General features: G+C 44.8%; 1 protein-coding gene across 3 annotated transcripts in view; it reads right to left on the bottom strand.

Annotated features, from left to right (window-relative positions):
• Window positions 1-2,691: 2,691 nt before the first annotated feature.
• Window positions 2,692-23,253, bottom strand: part of col5a3a (collagen, type V, alpha 3a) — a 42,873-nt gene continuing 22,311 nt past the window's right edge. For all 3 annotated transcript variants that reach the window (XM_086132535.1, XM_086132536.1, XM_086132537.1), the window contains 42 exons: window positions 17,294-17,338; window positions 17,045-17,098; window positions 16,584-16,628; window positions 16,416-16,469; window positions 16,216-16,323; window positions 15,898-15,951; window positions 15,588-15,641; window positions 15,444-15,488; window positions 15,194-15,247; window positions 14,996-15,040; window positions 14,806-14,859; window positions 14,642-14,695; window positions 14,425-14,478; window positions 14,236-14,343; window positions 13,868-13,957; window positions 13,710-13,763; window positions 13,458-13,565; window positions 13,255-13,362; window positions 12,979-13,032; window positions 12,717-12,770; window positions 12,523-12,630; window positions 12,400-12,453; window positions 10,532-10,585; window positions 9,516-9,569; window positions 9,398-9,451; window positions 9,202-9,309; window positions 9,065-9,118; window positions 8,624-8,677; window positions 8,485-8,538; window positions 8,331-8,384; window positions 8,132-8,239; window positions 7,986-8,039; window positions 7,775-7,828; window positions 7,608-7,715; window positions 7,195-7,248; window positions 7,070-7,105; window positions 6,683-6,736; window positions 6,324-6,600; window positions 5,989-6,101; window positions 5,842-5,910; window positions 5,523-5,756; window positions 2,692-4,740 (listed from right to left, as the gene is read on the bottom strand). In XM_086132535.1, coding sequence (XP_085988661.1) covers window positions 4,594-4,740; window positions 5,523-5,756; window positions 5,842-5,910; window positions 5,989-6,101; window positions 6,324-6,600; window positions 6,683-6,736; window positions 7,070-7,105; window positions 7,195-7,248; window positions 7,608-7,715; window positions 7,775-7,828; window positions 7,986-8,039; window positions 8,132-8,239; window positions 8,331-8,384; window positions 8,485-8,538; window positions 8,624-8,677; window positions 9,065-9,118; window positions 9,202-9,309; window positions 9,398-9,451; window positions 9,516-9,569; window positions 10,532-10,585; window positions 12,400-12,453; window positions 12,523-12,630; window positions 12,717-12,770; window positions 12,979-13,032; window positions 13,255-13,362; window positions 13,458-13,565; window positions 13,710-13,763; window positions 13,868-13,957; window positions 14,236-14,343; window positions 14,425-14,478; window positions 14,642-14,695; window positions 14,806-14,859; window positions 14,996-15,040; window positions 15,194-15,247; window positions 15,444-15,488; window positions 15,588-15,641; window positions 15,898-15,951; window positions 16,216-16,323; window positions 16,416-16,469; window positions 16,584-16,628; window positions 17,045-17,098; window positions 17,294-17,338 — 3,252 coding nt within the window. In that variant the 3' untranslated portion in view covers window positions 2,692-4,593. The remainder of the gene's footprint in view (window positions 4,741-5,522; window positions 5,757-5,841; window positions 5,911-5,988; window positions 6,102-6,323; window positions 6,601-6,682; window positions 6,737-7,069; window positions 7,106-7,194; window positions 7,249-7,607; window positions 7,716-7,774; window positions 7,829-7,985; window positions 8,040-8,131; window positions 8,240-8,330; window positions 8,385-8,484; window positions 8,539-8,623; window positions 8,678-9,064; window positions 9,119-9,201; window positions 9,310-9,397; window positions 9,452-9,515; window positions 9,570-10,531; window positions 10,586-12,399; window positions 12,454-12,522; window positions 12,631-12,716; window positions 12,771-12,978; window positions 13,033-13,254; window positions 13,363-13,457; window positions 13,566-13,709; window positions 13,764-13,867; window positions 13,958-14,235; window positions 14,344-14,424; window positions 14,479-14,641; window positions 14,696-14,805; window positions 14,860-14,995; window positions 15,041-15,193; window positions 15,248-15,443; window positions 15,489-15,587; window positions 15,642-15,897; window positions 15,952-16,215; window positions 16,324-16,415; window positions 16,470-16,583; window positions 16,629-17,044; window positions 17,099-17,293; window positions 17,339-23,253) is intronic.

Raw genomic sequence — 23,253 nt, 5'->3', positions numbered from 1 at the left:
GTGCGGGAGGAGTGCTAACGTTCTTCATTAGGCCTTCCCGCTCAGGATTTATCAACAGCTATGCATGTCTAAATTGGCCCTAACTCATTCACACAAGCTTCTTCCCTCGCTTGCTCTTCCAATATTCTTTCTAATATCTCCCACACTATGTGATTTTGAGACAGCCGATCCAGCTCGGAAGCAAGGCCCCCTTTTCCTTTTAATGAGGAAGCGCTTGCGATAAAGTGCGGTTTCATGCTCCTGTCACACAGAGCTTTGCTGTCTGTCCCCTTCGCTGGTCTAAATGATTCCCTTTCCCGGATAATCGACATGTGGCTGAGTACGCACGGGAACTCGCACACACACGTCAGCCGCGTGGAAAATAAAAGTCTGCTCGTCAGTAGCGGCGAAAAATTGGATTGAAGTAAGAGTCGCTTTTGAAAGCAGTCATCTAAGTAGTTACATAAAAATAAGAGGGGAGAAAAAAATACTTAACTGGTGATAAACTTCTTATTTTCAAACTCAGCGCATGAGCTTCAAATGGACAAAAATATAAAATAGGAATGTGCAAATTGGGGTTATAATAATGGTTTTGGATTCTTCATCATAGTTAATTTTGTTTTAATGCTTGTTCTGATTTCAGTTGGTTGTAATTCTTTTTTAGAGCAGGGTTGTTTTTGTTCGTTTTTATTTTTCCAAAAATGCTTGGCTTTTGTGTACGGTAGTTTTTATTGGCATTATTTCTCTGCTGGGGTTTAGGATGGAGGCTGAGAAAGAAATTGATTTTCATCATTTCACTCTTTGTAAAGCCGTTCTCCCCCAGTAAAAGCATGATGCACAGCATGAGCATGTTCGATATGAAAAAAAACAAACCAAAAAACAAGTGACCACAGGGCAATGGCGAAATTGTGCAAATAAATGAAAGATTTCACCGGTCCCTCACCCACAAACACACACGATATGTTTTTGGGGGGGGACAGGAGGGTGATTGCAGGAACAATTTATTCCTACAATGGTTGAACTCCTAATTTGTGCCTTGAAAGGGTTTTATTTTTGTTTTTGTCCTTTCAAACTTGGCCGACGCCATTTTCAGTAGCATGTTCCCTTTGCCCTGATGCGCCGTTTTTAATCTGCCATCTTTCACGTTCACATTGCTCACGAGGCGGCAACGAAAGAAAGCGAGGCAGGAGCTGAATCATGATCATGCACATCTGAAAGAGGCTATCGACGGTTTGAAGCGCTCAATCCAACGTGCCTTCGATGCGAGACGGAGAGCGAACAGAGGCTGCAGAGACAACAGAGCAGCTAAGTTATGTTGTCTGCCTGAAAGCAGCAGCAGCAGCTCCGCAACGCCAAATATAGACTGCTCCAGTTTTTCGGCAGCGGACAGCAATTCGCAATTGATTTTGGTGTTCAAATATGTGTGTGTGGGGAGGGTGGGTCAAGAAAATGCACAGTCAGATCAATACATATTAGGGACATTGACACAATGGTCATCTTTTTGGCTCTAAAGGTCACGACGGTGGACTTGAAATGAAACAAACAAAAGTGTGTTTTAACTGCAGACTTTCAGCTTTAATTTGAGGGCATTTTCATCCAAATCAGGTGAAGGGTGGAGGAATGACTTTTTTTTTTAAGTACCTCCTACTTTTTAACCAAAAGTAATGGGACAGTTGGCTGCTCAGCTGTTCCATGGCGCGCTGGGCGAGAGCGCCTGCTGATCGAAGCGGCACCTTTGTGTTTATTGGCGATGTGAATGCTGACTGAAACAGTAGGTTGAATTTTTGAAGTGTTTGAGGCACTATGATCTGCTCATATCGAACCAGATATTTTCGAACTCACTGGATAGTGCGTCACAGTCCAGATGTACAACGAACCCGCTGCCGTGAAAAGCGAAAAACCATGATTAACCCTTTCAGGGACAGCTTATCATGTTCTCAGGTTACAGGGTGCTTACAGTGTTAAATGACGCCCGCCCGAAAATGTTTTGCAATTGCCGACGGATGCCACAATATGCTAGCAAACCGTGCCCCCCCCCCCCCCCCCCCACACATTTTTTCTGCTGGGCAAGGCTGTGTTGACTAAATGAAGCTCCTAACCTCACTTCAACCTAGTTGCTTGACACCAGGATATAATGTAGAGTAATATGGACTTTGCTTTTGCCGAACTTGGTCTGGTTAAAATAGTTCGAAGGAGCACAGGATAATGTTTTTTTTTTTTTTTGTCTTTTCTAGTTTTTGGAAGTGTGTGCCAAAGGGGTTGAGTGCCTTAATTTATTGTGTGTATGTGTGAGAGTCCGTGTATGAAGGGAAAAGCCTCTATAAAGTGAGCGTGTGCTGTGTCTGCAGATAAAACAGTGAGGATGTATTGGTGTGTGAGGGTGAGGGGGGCAATTACTGCATGTGTAGACCAGTGAAAGATGAATGGGTGGAATTCAGAGGGGAAAATGTGATTAAAATCGTATATTTACTGATTTTAAAAATGTGTCATGAGTTCTACCGACCAAGTCAGAGCAGCGTGCTTTGTCATTTATGACCTTTTCTCTTCATCTCCCTCCAATGCGACCCTCCGGAGCACTGAAACGGGCTAATTGAAATAAATGTAGTTGCGATGCACAAGACTGCAGACGTCCTCTGGTTGGTCGTCATTGTTGAGCGAAACTGTCTGGCAGGTCAGCGGGCGATCACTCAAATGCAGCCTTTTCCCCTCCGCCTTTATTCATGGCATTTATTTATTAGATTTTTTTTTCGGTTTGTCTGACAAATACATTTATGTTCGCTTCAGGATAACATTGCAAAATCTGATGAATAATTGTACAGTATGGAAAATCACCCTAAAAAAATACAGAGGAGGTGTAACACAGAGTAGGACCATAGGACACGTACTGTATATTTCCAATCAGCCAGGCTGAATGCACAGTTTGACGTCCCAAAACATGATATAGCACCATTTGTTCATTTGAAGACATTAACATGTATTGCTCACCTGATGTAACGCTGAACTGAGATGCATACAGTGAAAAAAACTGTGCTCAATTTTCTGTATATTCAACAGAAAAAAAACAACGTCTCTGGATCCGGATGGGTTTATATCATGCAACCAATGAACGAAATAAAATTGAGGAAATTCAACAAAAACAATTTTTTCAGTGTAGGCACACTTAATTTGGGCCCGACCGATATGGATTTTTTTTCCAGGTTGCTGCCGATTCCGACAACTTTGTTTTTGGTCTCGTAATGCTTACAACTATAAAAGCATGAAAAACAGGCAGGTAATTTGACAATGTAATATTAATTTAACCTCCAGTATTTTTTTGGGGAGGGGGGGAGACGTTTGAATGTGATTATCTATGTTGTAATGGGATTAAAAAAAAAATCGGCAAAAATGCTGTCGCGAATATCACCTGATTAAATCGGCCAACCCATTGATCAGTCGGGCCCTGCTTTTAGTGTCGCCTCAGCTCAGTTTTCATACTTCTCAAATAGTACAAGACAACTTCAATGCAAGAGTGGAGTTTCCCTTTCAAGCTACAAACCACACACTGAACTGAGATGTCCTCAGCGACCTCCGCCGGCCCTGTGAAATTGGCACAATCAGCCAGAAGATGTGCAACCCCTTCTCCTTCAGCAGTCGTCCCCGGCCTGCCTCAGAGGGTGATTCTTTCTGCTGAAGGCGCACCCCCCCCCCACACCCCCCAATTCATCCTGTGATCCAGCCCACAGAGGCAAAAATAATAATAAAAAAACAGCACCGGCAAAGAGTAAATAACACGTTCATATTTCAACATATAAATAAAACGGCGAAACAAATGCCTGCGAGTGAGGCTCTGAAGTGACATGAGTTGCATGATATGTCGCTTGGTATAAAGGAGCATGGCGGAGATGCTCCGTTTTTTTTTTTGTTTTTTTTAATCGGCCTGCTCTTAATTCTTGCCCTGGAATGTCTTCGCAGTGAGGACACAATTACAGTACATGTGGAAACACAGATTGGTGAATTAGCACTTAAAGCAACAGGAAACCAAAAGAGTCGCTGTCTGTTTTATGTCGAGCCCACGTTTACCTACTAAATGCTAATCACGTTTAGCAAACTGCGCTTGACGGGGAAACGGAACGATTCATCACTCCCGCAAAGAGAAAATGAAGAATAGTACTCGTGTAGAATGAATATGCTCGGATAGTTTGACGCAACGATGCAATTGTCGGTATTGTAACCGGGTGGCATGCAAATGAATGTATCTAGGAAATGACTCAGTGCCGGTCTTTGACAACATTACGTAGCTCATAACTTCATCCTTGCGCAGGACCATTTGGAGTGGAAGCCGAGCGAAGAAGAAAACAAAACAAACAAAAAAACAACACAATCTAACATATAAACACATCTTATTTTCCCTTTGGTGCTTTGTTGCAACTGATGAATGTCTTCTTCTTTGTTGTAAAGCCAAAGGAATTCCCAACGTGAGCTCTGAAGAAAGTCTTAAATAATATACAACATAATATAACAATAAATATTGCTGGGGGCAGTGGTAAAACTGCCTTTCCTTTGGTTTTGCAGTGTTCAGTTGTCTTCTTGAGAAAAAAAAAAACATTATTTTTCCTATTGGTGGTGGTTGGTCGTTCAGCTAGCGAAGCATACGCGTCCAACTTGGAATCCAAACTTTTGGTTGCTGTTGCCAAAGTCTGTTGCGGACACATCCATAATGGGCAGCAGCTCAGCTGAAGGGGAGTCCATCTGCAGAATGGTACTTTCCTGACCTTTACGTACCTGAAAGAGAAATGTCGAAACGGTTATTACGTGACCTATAAAATGGTTGGGTTGGGATTTGGAAAAAAAAAAATACTCAATTAGCAAATGTTTACTTTCTGCACTGTCAATTTAAAATATGGCCCTATTTTTGAACAAAGAGAAATTTTAAAAAGATTTTTTTTGTCCGATTAATCGACAAAATAATAAACACATGATTCACTTAACTCATTCAATCCCAGCCATTTTCACTGGAGCAACCCCCTCGATCCCAGTGTTTTACTGGATTTTGGTTCTAATGCTATATAAACTAATGCTATATAAACATACATGGAGCCGACCAAAGTAAAGTTTGGACTCTCTTCTTTCAGCAGAAAGAAAATCTTGTTTCTATCTTTTTCCATTCTTCAGCAATCAGCATTACAAAATGGCTACGTTTCATGAAAATGGCGATTCCTGGGCAAAAAAACGGAGAAAAATAGCTTTTTATAAAAGCATGCATTTCAATCACATGAGGCACCACTGCCACCTACTGGTCGCTTTTTTACATGATTTACAATGCAAACGGCTTATTCTCATTCACAGATTCAGACCCTCCTCCTCTCTGACGCAAAAAAACCCACTTAGACGTACAAGTACGTCCTTGGTAGGCGGGGCCTAATTTTAAAAAGACGTGCAAGTATGTCCTGTGGAATGAAAGAGTTAATATCAAGAATTGTTATCCTACGTAACGAGAGCAAGCACCCTCGAAACCAGATGGATGATTTAAAAACATCATGTGAAATGATAATCTCCGCACTGACCTGGCATCCGTCGTACACGGCGTAGATGAAGGAGCTTTTGGCCTGCGTCAGCTCTTCGTCATTGCCGGCCCGGAAGCGCAGAGCGTGGCGGTAGGAGTGCGACGTGCCGTCATACCACCCTGCCGAGTTCTGGCACATGTATGTGAAGCGCTGCTTGGCCGTGGCGCTCAGTAGTTTGAGGAAGGTCAGCTGGACCACTTGCACGGTGTTGCCGTCCATGTCGTTGTAGGAGAACTGCCGGGTACGGGCACATAATCATTAGCGCTTGATGACGGACAGAGCTATTGTTCGATCTTAAGTTAGCATGTCCAATTTGTACCTTCCTGCCTCTTCTGTATTGACTGTACCAGCCTCCTGGTTTCTCTTTGCTCCACCCCGCTAATTTCACCTAAACGCCAGTTTAGGGCACAATCATAGGCTGAGTTGCTTCGGCAGGCAAATGCGGTTTGCGCTGTTACAGACTCACCATTTCAATCTTCTCGTCGGGGTCCAGGCAGGTTTCTCCGCCAGCCGTGAAGTTGCAGTAGACCTTGAAGGCATCACGGTTGCACCCTTGGTTAGGATCAATCCAGTAGTCTCCTAGCAAGGACACACAGATGAGTTGGAATTGATTGAAACATCATTCAAAACTAATAAGCAGACTTCCAACGATAAAACAATTGCACAATTTCTATAAAACATGAGAAGACATCATAGTATTTTGGGGGGCATGGTAATCTGTGGTATGGAACATATGGCTTTCTACCTTGAAAGCTTTTGTAGACAAAGCAGACTAGCCAGGGTAATTAGGTGCTTCCTCACCATCTTTGAAATCCGGCTGAACCATCATGAGCTCCTTGCAGGTGCGTGCCGGGCTCTCGAACGTCCCCAGGGGCCTCCTCATCAGCTCCACCTCGGTTTTCATGGATGAAAGCGTTGCAAAGACTTCTTCCATTCCATCCTCTCCTCCTAAAGGCTGATCTGCTTGCAGGTAGTCTTCCATATTGATAAGCGCCTCCTCCTCTCTCGACGAGTTTCGTCTTTTCTTCTTCCTGCCGTCCCGGATCGGCAACGGTTGCACCACCGTAGCAGCGGGTCCCTATAGGGTTTCATGCCAAAAAATTTGCCAAATAAAAGAACTAGTCCAAGAGGCCATTATGCTAATTATCACATGTACTGACTGGGGGTCCTGGAAAGCCAATACGGCCTGGATCACCTCTGGGACCAACGGCACCCTGCAGAACAGAAGAGGGAGAATATCATGTGGCAATTATTTGCCACCTGCAGGCTGTCTTTAAGAGCGCTCAGCTTTATCCAGGCACATATGGCTGCTCCTTGACAAGATTTTGCAGCTGTGTGCATCTGCAGTCAGTCATGAGCATTTTTTTTTGCTCTCCAGACACAGTCTAGCAGGTGTCAAAAACACACACAAAATCCTATTACAAGGTAAACACAGTGGGGGGCTTATGATAATGTGTGCCCCATTTAAGCCCTTGACATCAACTTTGTTTCTTGTCCGCGGCAACACCTGTAGAGCTGCTTGAACAAAAGCCCTCTTTTTGACTCACCATGTTGCCCTTGGAACCTTTTTCTCCACCAGCACCCTATGAACAGAGGAAGAAATGTGAAAACATAATAATTGTTGCATTGAACTGGATAATAATTCAGTGCACATTTTGCCAAATGTACTTACTGACAGACCAGGTGGTCCTGGTGGTCCGGTGGGACCAGGTGGGCCAGTCACGCCCTAAATATATATGGTACAAGAATGTGCTTTTAGGCAACTTTGTTATCATGAATGATTGCAACACAGTATACCGTACACGGACATCGGCTCAGTTTAGACATTCTCCTAGTTTGATGTTTAGTTTGACACTAAACTTCAGCTGGGAGTGCCATTGAAACAGCTTGAAGCTTTTTTGGAAGAACCGTTCCCTATTTGCTACCCGGTTACTGATCGAGTCTAGTTGAGCTAGCTGCCACCATACAACGCTCGTATGTCAAGTCTGTGCTCGCAAACCAACTCGTATCTCCAAAAAACTCGTAAGTTGGGGGCACTCGTATCTCAAGGCATCATTGAATATGCAACGTTACAACAGTTCACACCTCATCTCCTTTAGGCCCGTGTGTTCCATCAATACCAGGCAGGCCTCGGTCCCCCTTCTCACCAGGTTCTCCAGGAGGGCCTACGAGCCCAAGTAGCCCACCATGACCCTGCAGGCAGACGCATGGATCAACTTTGTACTCCACAGCATAGACAAAGACGCACTTACTTTTTCTCCATCGATTCCAGGGTCCCCCTTCAATCCTTGAAGTCCCGGTGGTCCCTGTGAACAGTATCAGACACGGTACTTAGTCAGTTTCATTATGCAGATTCAAATTGGGGACATGGATTCAACTAGGCATGACACCATTTCCCAGAAAGCATTCTGAATTGCCTCTCAATTCATTAACTCCATTACGAGCTCAATTTAAGGCGCTCACCATTGGCCCAGGTGGTCCGGTTTGTCCCTGTGGACCAGTTAACCCTTGCTCACCCTGGAGGCCAAAGGAATAAATACAAAATAGAGTTCAAGAGAGATGGAAGCAGACCATCAATTGTTTTCTGCCACATCCAATTGTGTACTGACCGCGGGGCCTGGGATGCCGTGAAGTCCATCTGGGCCAGACCTCCCTGAATGACCTTGCGCCCCTACCGGGCCCGTCTTACCCACTGGGCCCTGGCTACCTGTTGTTCCCTACCGATCAAAAGAGACAAAGAATAGATGCGTAGATGAACGTAACATATCAAAATCGTTGACCACTGAGCGCAAAGCCATCAATGCTCACCTTGGCCCCTTTCATTCCTTGCTTGCCTTCAAGTCCTGCGGCGCCCACGTGACCCTGAGGTTGCAAATTCAAATTTGTTGATGGAAAGAAGACTCAACTTGTTTAGCATGTGTGCATGTACAAAATCCACACGCGTATGAAACATTAATCTCACCCTCCGTCCCGGAGGTCCTGGAGGACCTGGCTCTCCAGAGGCTCCTGGGGCTCCCTGCAGGTGATGATAGTAATTTGATTACAAAAAGTCGGTGCGACAAAACGCAGGTCCAAGTCAATACCTCCCCCAACCAACTCACCGCTTTGCCTGTTTCTCCGTCATCACCTTTAGGCCCAGGTCCACCATCTTGTCCCTAAATAACAAAAAAATATTTATGTATAACTGATTGCAGGAATCATAGGCAACCATTCCTGCTAACATGAGGGTCTCCTGTATTTGTATGTGACTGTTGACCATTGCCAGGAGACAATTTTTATTCGAGAGGAGGCTGATGGGCAAGTGAGAAAATGACGAAGCCTATTGCAACATGGAAACTGTGGTGTATAATACTGCGACATCCAGCTTTGAGGCACGGCAACATTATAAGAAAATATTTATGTTGCAATAAATTGTCCGATTAGATATCAGAGGGGGTTTACACTGATTCGCCAAGGTAGGAATTCAGTATGACCAGGTACTCCCAACAGAAAGAGTACCTTATTGTACATATATTGTCAATGGAATATGTACAGTTGCTTACAGTGACACCAGTTTCTCCAGGTGGTCCCGTATCTCCTGGGAATCCAACAGGGCCCTTGGGAGGCAGACCAGTCAGTAAAACAGCAATGGACATGATTGTTTTACTTCATCATATCGATGGTAATGTGATAAACGAACAATATTGCCCTTGGGTCCATCCTCTCCCGGTGGTCCTCTAATTCCTGGAGGTCCTGCCGCACCAGATGCTCCAGCATCGCCCTTCTCCCCTATGTCTCCTTTAATGCCCTGAAACATCCGCCAAGCGTGTCACAAAAGCTACGAGGAGAGAAGTAAAAATGGCGGTATGGTTAAGGAAGGGCCAGTATTGACTCACAGCGGGGCCAGACTTTCCAACTAGTCCTGGATTACCGGCCTCGCCGTCCTCACCCTAGAAGAGAAAACACGCTGGGAACATGTCAGGATTTGTGTTATTACTAAAGGGACATGCCGACCTTCTCTCCAGTCGGTCCAGGTTGACCAACTCCGCCTGGCATTCCAGCTGTGCCCTGAAAGACATAACATCTCCAAATAAGAACCATGGATAGCTTTAACATTTTGATTTGATGTCACACAAAAAAAAGCTCCCGTTTGTTAGCATTCCTTTTTGCTGAAAATAATACAATATGGAATGCCCGCGCGGTATTCCTCTTGAGCACGTATCAGTCCATTTATGGATCACGGCGTCCTGCACTTGAATGTTGAATAATTGAGCAGAGTGAGAACACTGTATGCAGATGGACAGCCATTACCCGGATAAATATAACCGCCTCTCAGGGTTGACAGTCAAACAGTTGTAAATGATTCATGAAGCTTCAAATGTAACTGTCTGTGGGAATCTTTATACTGCGTGAATAATTCAAGTCTCATAGGTAGATCAGGGGCAGGGGTGGGGGGGTCGAAATGACAATACCACAAACTGTACAGATCATCATAAGCTGCATTTGGTGCGCTGAACTATCGATAACACGGAAACTCATTTTATGTTTTTATGTGCACCCTCAAATACTGTTTTTTTGTAAGTGTCAAGTATCCGTTTGATTATCAATTCAAGGCTATATGGAAAACCTGTTTTCAGTTTTGTTCCTATTTTTGGGTTCCTGAGTTGCCTTTTCCAGATGTAGTTTTCTTCTGGAATCTTACAGTTAAATGTTATGGCGCCACCTGTTGGTTTTGCATGTGCTTAACAGCCAAGCAATACATTTTTTGATGTTGCTGCGACATAAACCGAATTTGTACGCAACTCAGAACGTGTACCATTAACCAACCCGGTCGTAAACTCAGAACTACAGTAAGCGAACATGCCTTCTAGTGCCGTCAACAAATTCTGCGCAAACTAGTTCTTTGCACACCGCTTGGAATGTCAGTACCACCGTGACAGGGGGACTCTCTGTATTGAGGTTTTTATAAGAGAGAAGTGGTCCAAATCTGCTATTGTGATGCAATAACAAAAATATGAGGATCCCTCTACCTCAGCACCAATTAGCCCCTGGGGGCCTCGGGGTCCGTGCTGTCCTGGGGGTCCCTGAGAAGAAAGAAATCACACGTTTTCATCAGCCTCTTATTGCTGAAAAAACAAAACAAAACAATATCGCATCAATCAAACTACACGTGACCTTACTCAAAGAGCACAAAAAGTCCCCTCGATATCATAACGTTAGCGACACGATACACACATCCAGGCAGGTCATTTGCCTCCCCCGCACAGACTTTTGCTCATTTGCCCGTGCCGCCACTATCTTTCCCTTTCTTCTTCGTAATAACAAAGCTGTTATGAACAGGACCGTATTCTCTGAGCCAACAGTCAGTCAGAACGTGATCGGACTGCTCAATGGCGCGCTGGAGAAGCGCCAGGCGATGAATCCCCTACTGTGTTTCCGTTGAGTAAACATAAGGGAACGTGTGATGTCCAAACGGAAAGGAACACTAGCTAGCTGAGGACAGGATGAAACACACGCGTCCATCCAGTGAGGACATACCGGTGACAAGTCCTGATCTGTAACAGTCAGACATTCATGAACGTATCGCAAGTGTCCTTGGCAGCCTCCTGCTCTGTGACTCTGCCTTTCTGTTTTGGCTCCATGTCGCCACATAATCTGGCCGCGGAAGCCAAGTGGCCATAGAGAATCTCACGGAGCGTGTGTTCATGGTTGGCGGCGTACCGAGATGACTGTCACAAAGGAGGATGCTCATTAGTCAGCCAAGGCTGAGGCTAATCTGATTAGCAGCTGTCACGGAGTCTTCCTTCCTTCCTCGCAGTCAGCGGCCCGCCTCTTCCTTCCACTCCATTGCTCGGCTGCTTCCTCTCTGTCGCTGCTATCTTATCTTTTTTTTCCACTTTCACCAAAGCGAACCCTCCTTTCAGTCAGAGAGTGTCTTTCTGCATCTGTATTTTACTCTTTTGGTCACGTTTGTGACGACACATGGAGGCTCGGTGCCTAGTGGAGTCCTGTTATTTCCAAATAAAGTCACATTTTACGTTGATGAAGGGTAAGACGAGTAGACCCAATTTTTGCATTGCAGTGTTACGCTGGCGTCAATGCTCACATGAAGCATTTGTTTGAATCGTGAAGCTATTGCACTAGGCAGACCTTAGCTTGTTTTCTCCAGGAGAGTACCTTTCATCGTTTTTTTTTTTTTTATACTGGTTTGCCTGTGCGGTGTCCCGATAGATCAGTGAAGCAAAAGCAGATGTGCTCTTCAGCCTGCCATCTTGCATCAACAATACGCAGGTTAAACTACCCGGGGTAATGCATGCTGCAAGGGCACAACCTGTCATTTGTCATTCAAGAAAAGCAGAAATGCATTCATTGTCATAAATATTTCGTCTTACATCAGAATCCTTTTGTATATCATTTTAAACCACTGAATAGACAGAATAAAAGATGGATAGCGTGCCTCCATTTTTTTGTTGTTGTGAATAATAAAATAAAAGTAGACATCGCCTTGAACAAAAAATAGATAAAAAATAAAATAAAAAAGACGCGCTGGACAATCAAATTCAAACACTCATGTTGATCAGATCATCACAGATGCAGATTACTGTGCACGGTAATCTGCTCCAAACAGAGCTCACTTGGCATACACAGGGACATCACCTCATCAAGATTAAAAAAAAAAACAAGACCCGGAGAGAGACAGCGCCTTCAAATATTTCAAATGAAAATATGACATGGGGGTCGACACAAAGAAAGGCTGAGGGGGTTTTGTTAAAGTTTTGATTTGTGCCATATCTAGTCTAACACCGGCCCATAATAAAGATGCAGAGCCAATCTAAACGGTAGTTTATCGATTCTTCAATCCCTTCCCAAAAATATTTTATCCGTTACTTGTACTCACCAGAGTGCCCACATGCCCACTTTCCCCTTTCTCCCCCGCCAGTCCTGGCATTCCCTGCACAGAAAGACCGGGATTTGAATTCATGATTGGGTCTTTAGTACGGAATTCCGTTGCCCTTTTTACCTGTAGGCCCATGGGACCCGTTGCTCCCTTAAAGCCTCTCAGTCCTTCGTCTCCTTTGGCTCCATTCATTCCCTGCTGCCCACGAGGCCCCGGCTCGCCATCTGCCCCCTGAAACACGCAAAGCCGGATCAACACTGCCAGGATCCTCCGCGGACGCATATTCTTGCGGTATATTGTGCGCTATGGTGCCCTACAGTCATTCCTGGCTGGCCCACGGGTCCTTGAATGCCAATAGGTCCTGGGGGTCCCTAAAAAGCAGACTGACTGTTAAATACTTTCACTGAAGACATGATTAAAAGCCATCTGCTCATTATCCCGGCGGGGTGCATTGTACAGACAAACGGTTATCATAATGAATTAGCCCAAACCCAATTATGAGCCAGGATGTCTTCTGCCTCCCGCTGACGCAGGGCTCTTGCATCATATTGAAATTATTGAAATGGGATTCACACTCACTGCTTCTCCTTTGTCTCCCTTGCTTCCCTTCTGGCCGGGTCCTCCTGTCTCACCCTACGGTGACAGATGCACTCGCGTCAGCGTACAGGATCTTCATTGTCATTAAGAAGGCTAGTGGAGTAGTTACTTTCTTGTCCCTGGAGCTATTCGATATTCGGATTTTCTGCTAATTTTGAACTCCGTGTAACTGTTGAATCTTTGAGGATACTACTCAAGTGTTGAGTCATGGCACCCGGCAAAGTACAACCTTGTATCTCTCGGTGTTGTGTCGATTACCTTGTCTCCGTCCTCTCCTGGAGGCCCATGTTGTCCCACGGGTCCTGGAAGTCCAACGGGTCCTTGTTCCCCATCGTGCCCAGCTGGCCCGGTGGATCCTTTGTCTCCCTTGGGACAAAGAGACCGCATATCATCGTTGGTTATCCTCACACATTGGATCAGAATGGTAGTGTAAACTCAATTCGGAATGTTTGGCGTCATACTGGTTCGCCTTTCTCTCCCATCGGCCCCGCGGGGCCCACACTGCCTTGCCGTCCTGGCAGCCCAATACCACCCGCTGACCCTGCAGGACCCCGCTCTCCGGTGGCACCCTGGGGGGGGGGGGGTCACAAGAGGTGGAGAAATGATGTCGTTCAGAGTGGATGCTACGCATCTTCTTCCAATGTACCAACGTGTTAAATTGGAGAAGTTGTAAGGAAACGGAATGAAGCGAACTAGCACAAAATCCGACTTACAATGAGTCCCGCAATTCCAGGTACACCCTCTCCTCCTTTTAAGCCTGGAGGACCCTGGGGGGGGGAGATGCAAATAAACTTCATAATCGAGCTCTTTTAATTTCAGCATTGTGACATCAAGCCAAATGCTGCAAAGTTCAGCAGAATATTTGCAATACCGGTGCACCAGGGAGGCCTCTGCTTCCCCTAAATCCCTGGATCCCTACAGGGCCACTCTTTCCTGGTGCTCCCGGTGGGCCCAGGTCCCCCTGGAAAGCACATTAACGCAAAACAGAACTCAAATGAGTGGAGAGTGGAAAGCAGCCACGTGCGGAGTCATCACATCAACTGGAGAATCACACAAAGAAAATAATATGAATCTTTTCTGTGAGCTCTCTTTTCGTTACTACTTAGAAAATTCAAAGCTAGTATGCTAACAGTTGATAAGATAATGTTTCAAAAGTATTGACCACGTCCTTGGACTGAAAATGAAAGGACAGGACCGCAAAGTAATGATGTACCTGACAACACGATGAAAACTACTCACCTTGGCTCCCTCCTTTCCGGCCGATCCAGGTAATCCTTGCTCGCCCGGTGGGCCTGGTGGGCCTGGATGGCCCCTGTCACCATTTGGCCCCGTTTCACCGGTCTTACCCTAAAGGGGACATTCGGACAATTTCATTACTGATTTGAAAGGGCGAAAGGAAGAGTGGCATTAACGGGTAAATCCTCTCACCTGTGGTCCGACAACACCCGGGGGACCAGGGGGACCATTTTTGCCTTGGAATCCCTGATAGGAAAGAATATTTAGAGTGTCATGACTTTTGCTTCACCCGCTGTGTTATGGTGACTATATGACTCGATGGCTCTTTGGCAATTTATTGTTGGGGTCTGAGGGCAACAATATAAAGCATTAATACAATGTGGATGTAATGGAATAGTAAATTACTTACTGGTTCCCCTCTCTGGCCAGGATGACCTGGAACTCCATCTTTTCCAGGTGGACCCTAAACAAATAGTATCTCGTGTTAAAAACAACAAAAACAAAACTTAATACTAAATTTATTCTAAAATGGTAACATAAAAGAAGAATAACTTCACTGAAAGTTCCACTCACACTTGGTCCTTTTGGTCCTGTTGCACCATGCATTCCTTGTGGGCCTTGGGGACCCTAAGAAATAAAATCAAGCATAAATAAAATTTCGAAAGCAATTCCAGCCAATCATTGTGTTTTCTGGAGGTTTTGCAACTCCAGTTTGACACACGAGTATTAAAACCAAGCCACTGCCCATGTGTCAAGAAGTTACCTGTTCTCCAGGGGATCCTTGAGGGCCATCTTGTCCGGAAGAACCCTAACAACCAAAAACTTGCTCAAAGTTTCTGTATTTTTGCTCATTACTATATAATTATAATTGCACTATGTAAATGTGAAGCTATATTTTTGACAAAATAAGTTTAGGGAATGTTTGTCTTTGTTTCGTTTTGTTTTTCTTGAGCCCCATCACCTTTTCTCCAGGCTTCCCCGTGGGACCTCTTGCCCCTCTTCCTCCTCTGGCTCCCTGTCGGCAAAAACAAAAGGCTAATAAGCACGTGAATAATGTATATCACGGTGGCAAAATGCGGAATATGGAAGTAAATTCAATTCAATTCAATTCAATTGTAAATGCCGCCACCGTACTATCATAAGCTAATCTTGGTCATTTTGAATGAGGTCATCATAGTGCATAAAGGGTCGATAAACATTTCTGTACTCACGTTAGGACCTCTTTCACCTCCGGATCCAGGTTGGCCAGCTGGACCCTAAATTCAGAAGTTAATGTGTTTTTTTTTAAAATTGTGCCTACATATTTATATTCAAAGCTATAGGATGTGAATTTCAATGAATGGAAGTCCCCTTACCCTTCGTCCTTTCTCTCCTGGGGGTCCTCCTGCCCCAAGAAAGCCAATGGATCCCTGGGGAGGCGCGTGGTGGTTAAACAGTTCAGTGTCTCATTAGTGCATAATTAACAAATGTATCAAATTAGAGCTAATCGAATACAAAACGCAACGTTAAATACTCTCATTCATCAGCATGTGATGAATACGCGGGCCTGAAGACCCATTAATAGAATAGCCAATTTGAAGAAGTCGTTTATCATCATTTTGTGTTTAACCAAACAAAGAAAGGTACCAACGGGTATAACACGGAGCCTTATCAGGAAGCGATTACCTTTGACCCTTGACGTCCTGGGTATCCAGGCAGTCCTGGCACTCCGAGGTGACCCTACGAAAAAACAAACAAGATGATCCTAGATTAAAAATATAAAGTCAGTGATGATATTTTTTTTGCCTTAAGCGTTACAACACTGCCATATAGATGCTATTCGTTAGCCCATCTGTCGCAGGTAGCATGTTTTGTTAGCATGAAGACTCTTTGTTTTATGTGTAACTTCAACTAGGAGCGGCATTAAACCGCTTGAAGCCTCTTTTGTGAAGAATTGTTCATTATCTTCCAAACTGCTGCTTGTTGTGAAAAGAGTTGATATACCTTCTCTCCAGCGATCCCAGGAGGTCCTAAATCCCCCATGGCTCCGTGTTGGCCCTTTAGGCCTTCCGTTCCGTCCTCTCCACGAGGACCTGCAGGCCCACTGTCTCCCTATATGGTCAAAAAAAAAACCCAAAAAACCTAAACGTTTGTTTTGCAGACGTGTATAAAAGAAGTTGGGGGAGTTATAAGGATGCTCTTACACTGTCTCCCTTGAGGCCCATGTCACCTTTGAAGCCAGGGAAGCCATCCTCTCCCTAATGAGGGCACAAGTGAGATCTTGACTGGTAACTGCGTCACTGTATTGTCGTCATAAATCTGAAGCATATCGGCGAACTGGTTTAAAGCAAGCAGACCAAAGTGTAACTTACCTTCTCTCCTTTGCCACCCTTTAGGCCTCTGATGCCATCTGCTCCCTTTAAAAAATATATATATATATTTAAAAAAATCATGATTTCACAAACCTCCACAAGCAATCTTAATCTTCCATCCAACTAATTGAAAGCATTGCATTGTTTTTATTTTTTTTCTTCCCAAAAGCCAAATTCACCCGCTCTCCATTAGGTGCTTCACTGATTATTTTTAAAAGCTTTTTTTTCTAAGCTAAATTTGGTTGGTATTTGGTCAATTTTTGAATCGGGTTTGGTAACTAATAGGTACCACTGTTCAGCATTCCTCGTGCATTAACCTGATTTGATTGCCATTTTGGCATTGCCTCCAACTATCACCTGTCACTCAAATACAAAGTGTTTATATGTGTGAAAAAATGACTTGGCATCTAGTGGGGGTGGTAAAATAAATAGCACAGTATTTATTGCGTCCATTATCTCACCTTGACGCCGCGGGTCCCCGGGTACCCGATCGGCCCCTGGGCTCCTGGCATTCCCTGTATATGACATATCGTATTTACAGCAGCGATCGGCATTTTAATGAGCGTAGCATCACATTTAGCTATTGCATCCTATCCTGCAGGTTACAAAGAGATTGACATTTCCAAGTTGTAAATAAGGTGAAGACACAGAGTTTGTAATTCCTGGGCCGAGACGAGCGTAGAACAAGCTTGTGATGTGCTGTTACCCACTTGGGTGCCTTTCTCTCCTTGGGGTCCTTCTCTTCCTGGGTGACCCTGCAGGAAGAGAACGGGATATCAGCTCGAGTTAGCGCCATTGTAAATACGCTGTCATTGCGCTGTGCTTAATGGACCCCCCTCCCCTCCGGACTGCAACGAGGCAATTGGAAAAGAGGAAAAGTCAGTGCGAGGGAGAGTGAAGCCCCTATTAAAATGCAATTGCTTAAAAAAAAAAAAAAAGCTTTGCAGGGTAATTAAAAGGAGCATCAAGTGAAAGGCATGATAATGTGTCCCACTGCCATTTTGAATGGCAAATGGGAGACCTTTTTTTTTTTCTTCCAATGCTTTGAAATCATTGATTTGGAACAAAATTCTGTTAATTTATTTGCATTTAAAAACAGTTTTCACCATATGGAATGTCGGTAATTGTACTGCACAGGCAAATATAAATTTTAAAGCACCTCTCAAGTGAAAATAAATGTCTTCCAAATTTAACACATCACGGAGAAAAGTGTTGGGAACAACCCTGCCAAATAGGAATGATTAGAAAATGTGTCTAATCTATAATATGAGGCTTAAACATTTTCTCAGCTCTCAAATGTTGTGGGCATGTCCTCAAATGTGACTCAAGTACCACTGCTGGAAAAATGGAGGCTACTCAGTTTAGCTTCTTTCTTAGCTACATGTTAGAGCCTGCAAAAATAAAATCACTGAAAGGCTCCTGCGCCTGGAATATATCCCACCAGGTCATATTTCCATGTCGCAACAACGAGGTAGCGGCCCGGGGTAAGTACCAAGGACAAGATCAATGGGCAATCGAGGCTGCCTGCCGAACATTAGTTCATATGGGGAATAACCTGTTGTGTCATTTTTTGTACAATTGTAGGCATGTGTCAAGGGCTTCACAAAGTCTCGCCAATGGGATTTGTCCTTTTCCTCTAATGTGCCCAACATGTCGAGCAGGGTCCGATTATAGCGTTCTACTGGGTTTGCCCGGGGATGATATGGAGTGGTACGAATCTTTTTTACCCCGACGAACTCACAAAGCTCCTTGACTAACTTAGATTCGAAGTCTCTGCCTTGATCACTGAGCAGGCGACAAGGGAAGCCATATGGAATGATCAAATTATCCCAAAGAGCTTTAACTACCGTCTTAGCTCTCTGGTCTCTCGTAGGCACTGCTATGGCAAATTTCGTAAAATGATCCGTCAATACTAACACATTTCTTGTGTCTCGACTGTCTGGCTCAATGGACAAGTAATCCATACACACTAATTCAAGGGGATAAGTTGCATGGATGTTCTCCAGTGGAGCAGCCCTCTGGGGAATCCCCTTCCTCATGACACATCGGGGACATCTTTTGCATTTGTCTTCAATGGACATTGCCATTTTTGGCCAGTAAAACCTAGCTCGTGCAAGATGTAGGGCACGGTCAAAGCCAAGGTGACCAATCTCATCATGTACACCTCGCAAGGCTCTTTCACGGTACTGATGAGGTAATACCAACTGGTAGACAGGTGAATCTTTGTCTTTACACTTGCGATATAACACTCCATTACTGAGCTCCAGTTTGTTCCATTGGTTTAGCATGGCTTTAACATCAGTAGATTCACGCTTCATTTCCTTGGGTCCAGGTTTCACACCTCCTTCTAACAAGGTAATGACGCGAGCAATAGAAGGGTCAGCTCCTTGTTCTGTGCGCCAATCGGCATCTGTCATTGAGGGCAAGACGTCTTCCCCATAGGCTTCAGGAACTGCTGAAGGGTCAATAGCTAGGGACTCCACAACAACAACCGGTTCTGATGGAAATGGAACAGAATGGCGCTGACACAATGCAGTGAAAGTTCCATGGTCTACTTGGTTGGATGCCTCAATGAGGCGTTCTTTCATGTCATTAATTCGAGTTCTCTCCTTGCAAAAGGCCTCATCTTCATGAGGTGGCTCTTGTGGCCGCCGGGACAAGCCATCAGCGTCTTTGTTTGCTTGACCTGCCCGGTACTTAATGGTGAAATGATACGTAGACAAGGCAGCCAACCATCTATGTCCAGCTGCATCCAGTTTGGCACTTGTCAAGACATATGTTAGGGGATTATTATCAGTCAGGACAACAAAAGAGGAACCATACAGGTAATCATTAAACTTGTCGCATACGGCCCACTTGAGGGCCAAGAATTCAAGTTTATGTGTGGGATAATTTTGTTCACTTTTGGAAAGCCCCCGACTAGCATAAGCAACTGCTCGAAGCTTCCCTCCCTGCTGTTGATACAGCACAGCTCCCAAACCATCCTGACAAGCGTCAGTGTGTAGTATGTATGGAAGTTGTGGGTCTGCAAAAGCGAGAATAGGTGCTGAGGTAAGTTTCTCAATGATCGAATGAAAAGCTGTCTCACACTCTGGAGTCCAGCGGTCAGCAAGTGAGTGATTGGGACGACGGGACAACTGGGATGGCTCTCGTTTGTAAATCTTTCCTCGTTTCTTTGGTGGATGATAGTTTGCAGTGAGGCGGTTAAGGGGTTTAGTTATCTTGGAGTATCCTTCAACAAAACGGCGATAGTATCCAGCGAAGCCTAGAAAAACCTTCAATTCTTTGAAAGTAGATGGACGTGGCCAGGTTTTCAAAGCTGAGATTTTGTCAGGATCGGTATGAACTCCACGTGCATCCACAACATGTCCTAAGTATTTCACTGAATCTCGAAAGAGTTGGCACTTTTCTGGGGACAACTTGAGTCCATAGTCTCTGAGACGTGACAACACCTTCATTAACCTGTTTTCGTGCTCCTCTAATGTGTCTGAGAACACAATTAGATCGTCCAGAAAAACAAGCACTTCGTTGAGGTGGAGGTCACCAACACACTTCTCCATGAGGCGTTGGAAAGTGCCTGGAGCATTTGTGACGCCTTGTGGCATCCTGTTAAACTCATAGAAGCCAAGGGGGCACACGAAAGCCGTCTTAGGCTTGTCCTCTTCGGCTACTTCGACTTGATAATAGCCAGACTTAAGGTCCATGACAGAGAACCACTTTGCTCCACTGAGAGCTGCAAAGGTCTCTTCAATATTCGGTAGGGCGTATGCATCTCTAATGGTCCTCATATTTAGCTTGCGATAGTCTATGCATAGGCGAATTGAGCCATTCTTTTTCTTAACTAAGACAATGGGTGAAGCGAAAGGGCTTTGAGACTCACGAATTATTCCAGCATCGAGTAACTGTCTGAGATGCTGCTTCACTGCTTCTCTGTCACTTGGGTGGATAGGTCTTGGTCTTTCTTTGAAAGGTGTCTCATCATGTAACCGGATCTGATGTTTTACAGCAGTGGTGTGGCCATACGACATTTCATCAAGGGCAAAAACTTCAGAAATAGATTGTAGCTTTTTCTGGATGCGCTCTTTCCATTCACATGGGATGGGAGACTCATCAAGACTGAATGGGGGTCTATTGGTTTCCTGTTCCGGTTGACTTGGGGAAAACTGAGCTTGCACAGATTCTAAAGGGGAAACCAGCTGGGCTGCACAAGCTTGAGCCACGACACTAGTTGGCCGTAATGTCACACTATGTTCGCTCACATTATGCACTATGACCGGTACTTTGGTACTGGCCCTAAAGGGGATGTCCACTAAAGTCGATTCGATTAGCAGTCCTCCTGGTAATCTGTACTGGTCATGCTGTTCAAGCACAAATCTTGTGTTCTGGTTCTTCCGTCCTAATCTCACAATCCCCATAAGGCACAATTTTTGGTTTGCAAGGACTGTGATTGGCTTCTTACTATGCAGCATGACAGGGTAGGAATGAGTATCACCTCTCTGTGCCTGGGCAACATGTTGGAGGATCATTGCAAACTGTTTAGAAGGTAAGATCTGAATAAACTTGGGCCCATTTTGCTCCACTAATTGCTCATGGAGTCGCAAAAGCACGTTTGTCCCAATCAGTAGTGGGATTCTACTGTTGAAGTGGCATTCAGGAACCACAAGTGCGAGTACGACCAATTGCTGCTCTTTCCCCGCTATGTGCTGTGGAAACGAAATGTTCGTTTGAATGTAGCCTAAGTATGGGACATTTTGTCCTCCAGCTCCTTCAATCTCAAGAATAGTGTGGATGGGTTGGATGAGAAGATGGGAAAGGTGCTCTTTGTGAAAAGTTTCAGAAATTGTCGTCACTTGTGAACCGGAATCTATTATGGATTCGCATGGCGTACCTTCAACAAGTACAGAGGCTGCACAGCGTGGGCCTATAAGACCTTGGGGTAACATCAATTGAGGGTTAAAAATGTCAACAGGTTGGGTTTGGCATTCAATGCCCAGGGATTTGGGACTCAGAGAATCAAGGGTTTCAACTCCTGGACGTCCCACCGCAGGAGCTGTCACTAGTTTAAAGGAAAAGGAGCTGTAGTTTGTCTTGCAGCAAAGTCTGCTTGTTTCTTCTTTAACTCTGCATTCCTTTTCTTGACACGCGTGGGATTTGGCTCATTCGTGCAATGGACTGCTATATGATTTCCTTCCCCACACTTGAAACAAAACCATGCACGAGGCATTCCAGGGATTCTTGTAGAGGCCTGTGTTTGTCTCATATTTACAGCCGAGAACTCCTTCGGATTGGGGGGTTCGGATTTGCATGTAACCTTCTGGTTCTGGACAAGTATTTGAACTTGTCTGGTCAATTCAGCAATTTGATTTTCAAGTTTAGCAGTTTCATTTGGGGGTTGCTCAATGGGTTGTGGGGATACAGCGGTGTTTGTCAGTAGGGTGGTGTCTCTCTCTTTTTTGCTCAACTTATCGACTTGTCTCATGAGTTCATTGATTTTCAAATCAAGTTTCACAGTTTCGTTATCTGATGAAGTGGGGCCTACAAGCGGTACTTGGTCAAAGACTGGAATGCCAAATGCAGAGTGGGCATGTGCAGCAGCCTTTGTTGTACCCAAATGTTTCTTCATACGATCAAACTTGGCTGACCGTCGGTCTTCTTCTGTCCTCAACATGAGAAGGAGGTCAGGGAATGAGGGAGGAGAACCCTTTTTCCCTTCAAGTTGGAGACCTATTATCAAACTCTGGTCCCAGCAACCCCGAATAAATTGTCTAAGGAGCAGCCCATCTGCATTCGTAGCAGCTGCTCCCCCTCTAAAAATTACTCTGGTGAGAAGACTGTGGAGGCGGCTCAAGAAAGCAGAGGATTTTTCTCCGCTGTTTTGGTTCGAGCAAAGAAAGGAAGTGAAGAGTTCTTCTCCATCCTCGACAACACCGAAAGCAGATTCTAGCTGATCGACATAAGTGTTTGGTGACGCAGTGACACCAAGGGGCTTTACAATTTCAGAAGCAGGGCTGAGCAAGCTCTCAAGGATCCTCCTCACCTTGTGTGCATCAGTCAAAGAAGAGTCACTGAGTAAGAGATCGACTTGGCTGCGCCATGTCTCATAATCCACTTCACCGTTGGGCCTAGGACTTCGACCTGAGAAAGTGCGTATTCTCGTGTGTGATGTGTGAGTTGGCTCACTACGTACAATGTGCTCAACTACTACCTTCTGAACATGAGGAGGGTTGTAAAGGCTCTCATCTATGCGGACATTCCTAGGGCTAAAAGCGCTACTGGGTTCCATTGGTTCACTTCGATCGGAATAGTGAGTGGCAGTGTCAACATTCTGGTCGTCATTCGATTGTGTTGCAATCTTTGGTGTGGGGTCTGTCTGTGATTCACTTTGAAGAAAGCTAAGGAAGCCAACCTTCCCACTACTCCCCATAGACTCAAGTTCCCTAAGGTATCGACGGGCCACTTCTTTGCCCATCTCGCCTTGAGTGATGTCTCTAACAGTTTTAGAAGTCCAAACTGAACTTGGATCGACAGGGCTTACAAGTCCCCCTAAAGTCAATGGATCAATTTTCAGAATAGCCTGTTCTGATTCATAGACAACAAGAGTTCTGCCTTTAGGCTGATGTAACTCATCAGGAACTCGAATGACCTGAGCTATTTTGCCATTTATCACAAA

The sequence above is a fragment of the Hippocampus guttulatus genome, chromosome 16 (genome assembly GCF_054856545.1).
Source record: "Hippocampus guttulatus isolate MCC_2025c chromosome 16, RoL_Hgut_1.0, whole genome shotgun sequence".
NCBI lineage: Eukaryota > Metazoa > Chordata > Actinopteri > Syngnathiformes > Syngnathidae > Hippocampus > Hippocampus guttulatus.
This window is presented reverse-complemented; position numbering and strand designations above follow the sequence as displayed.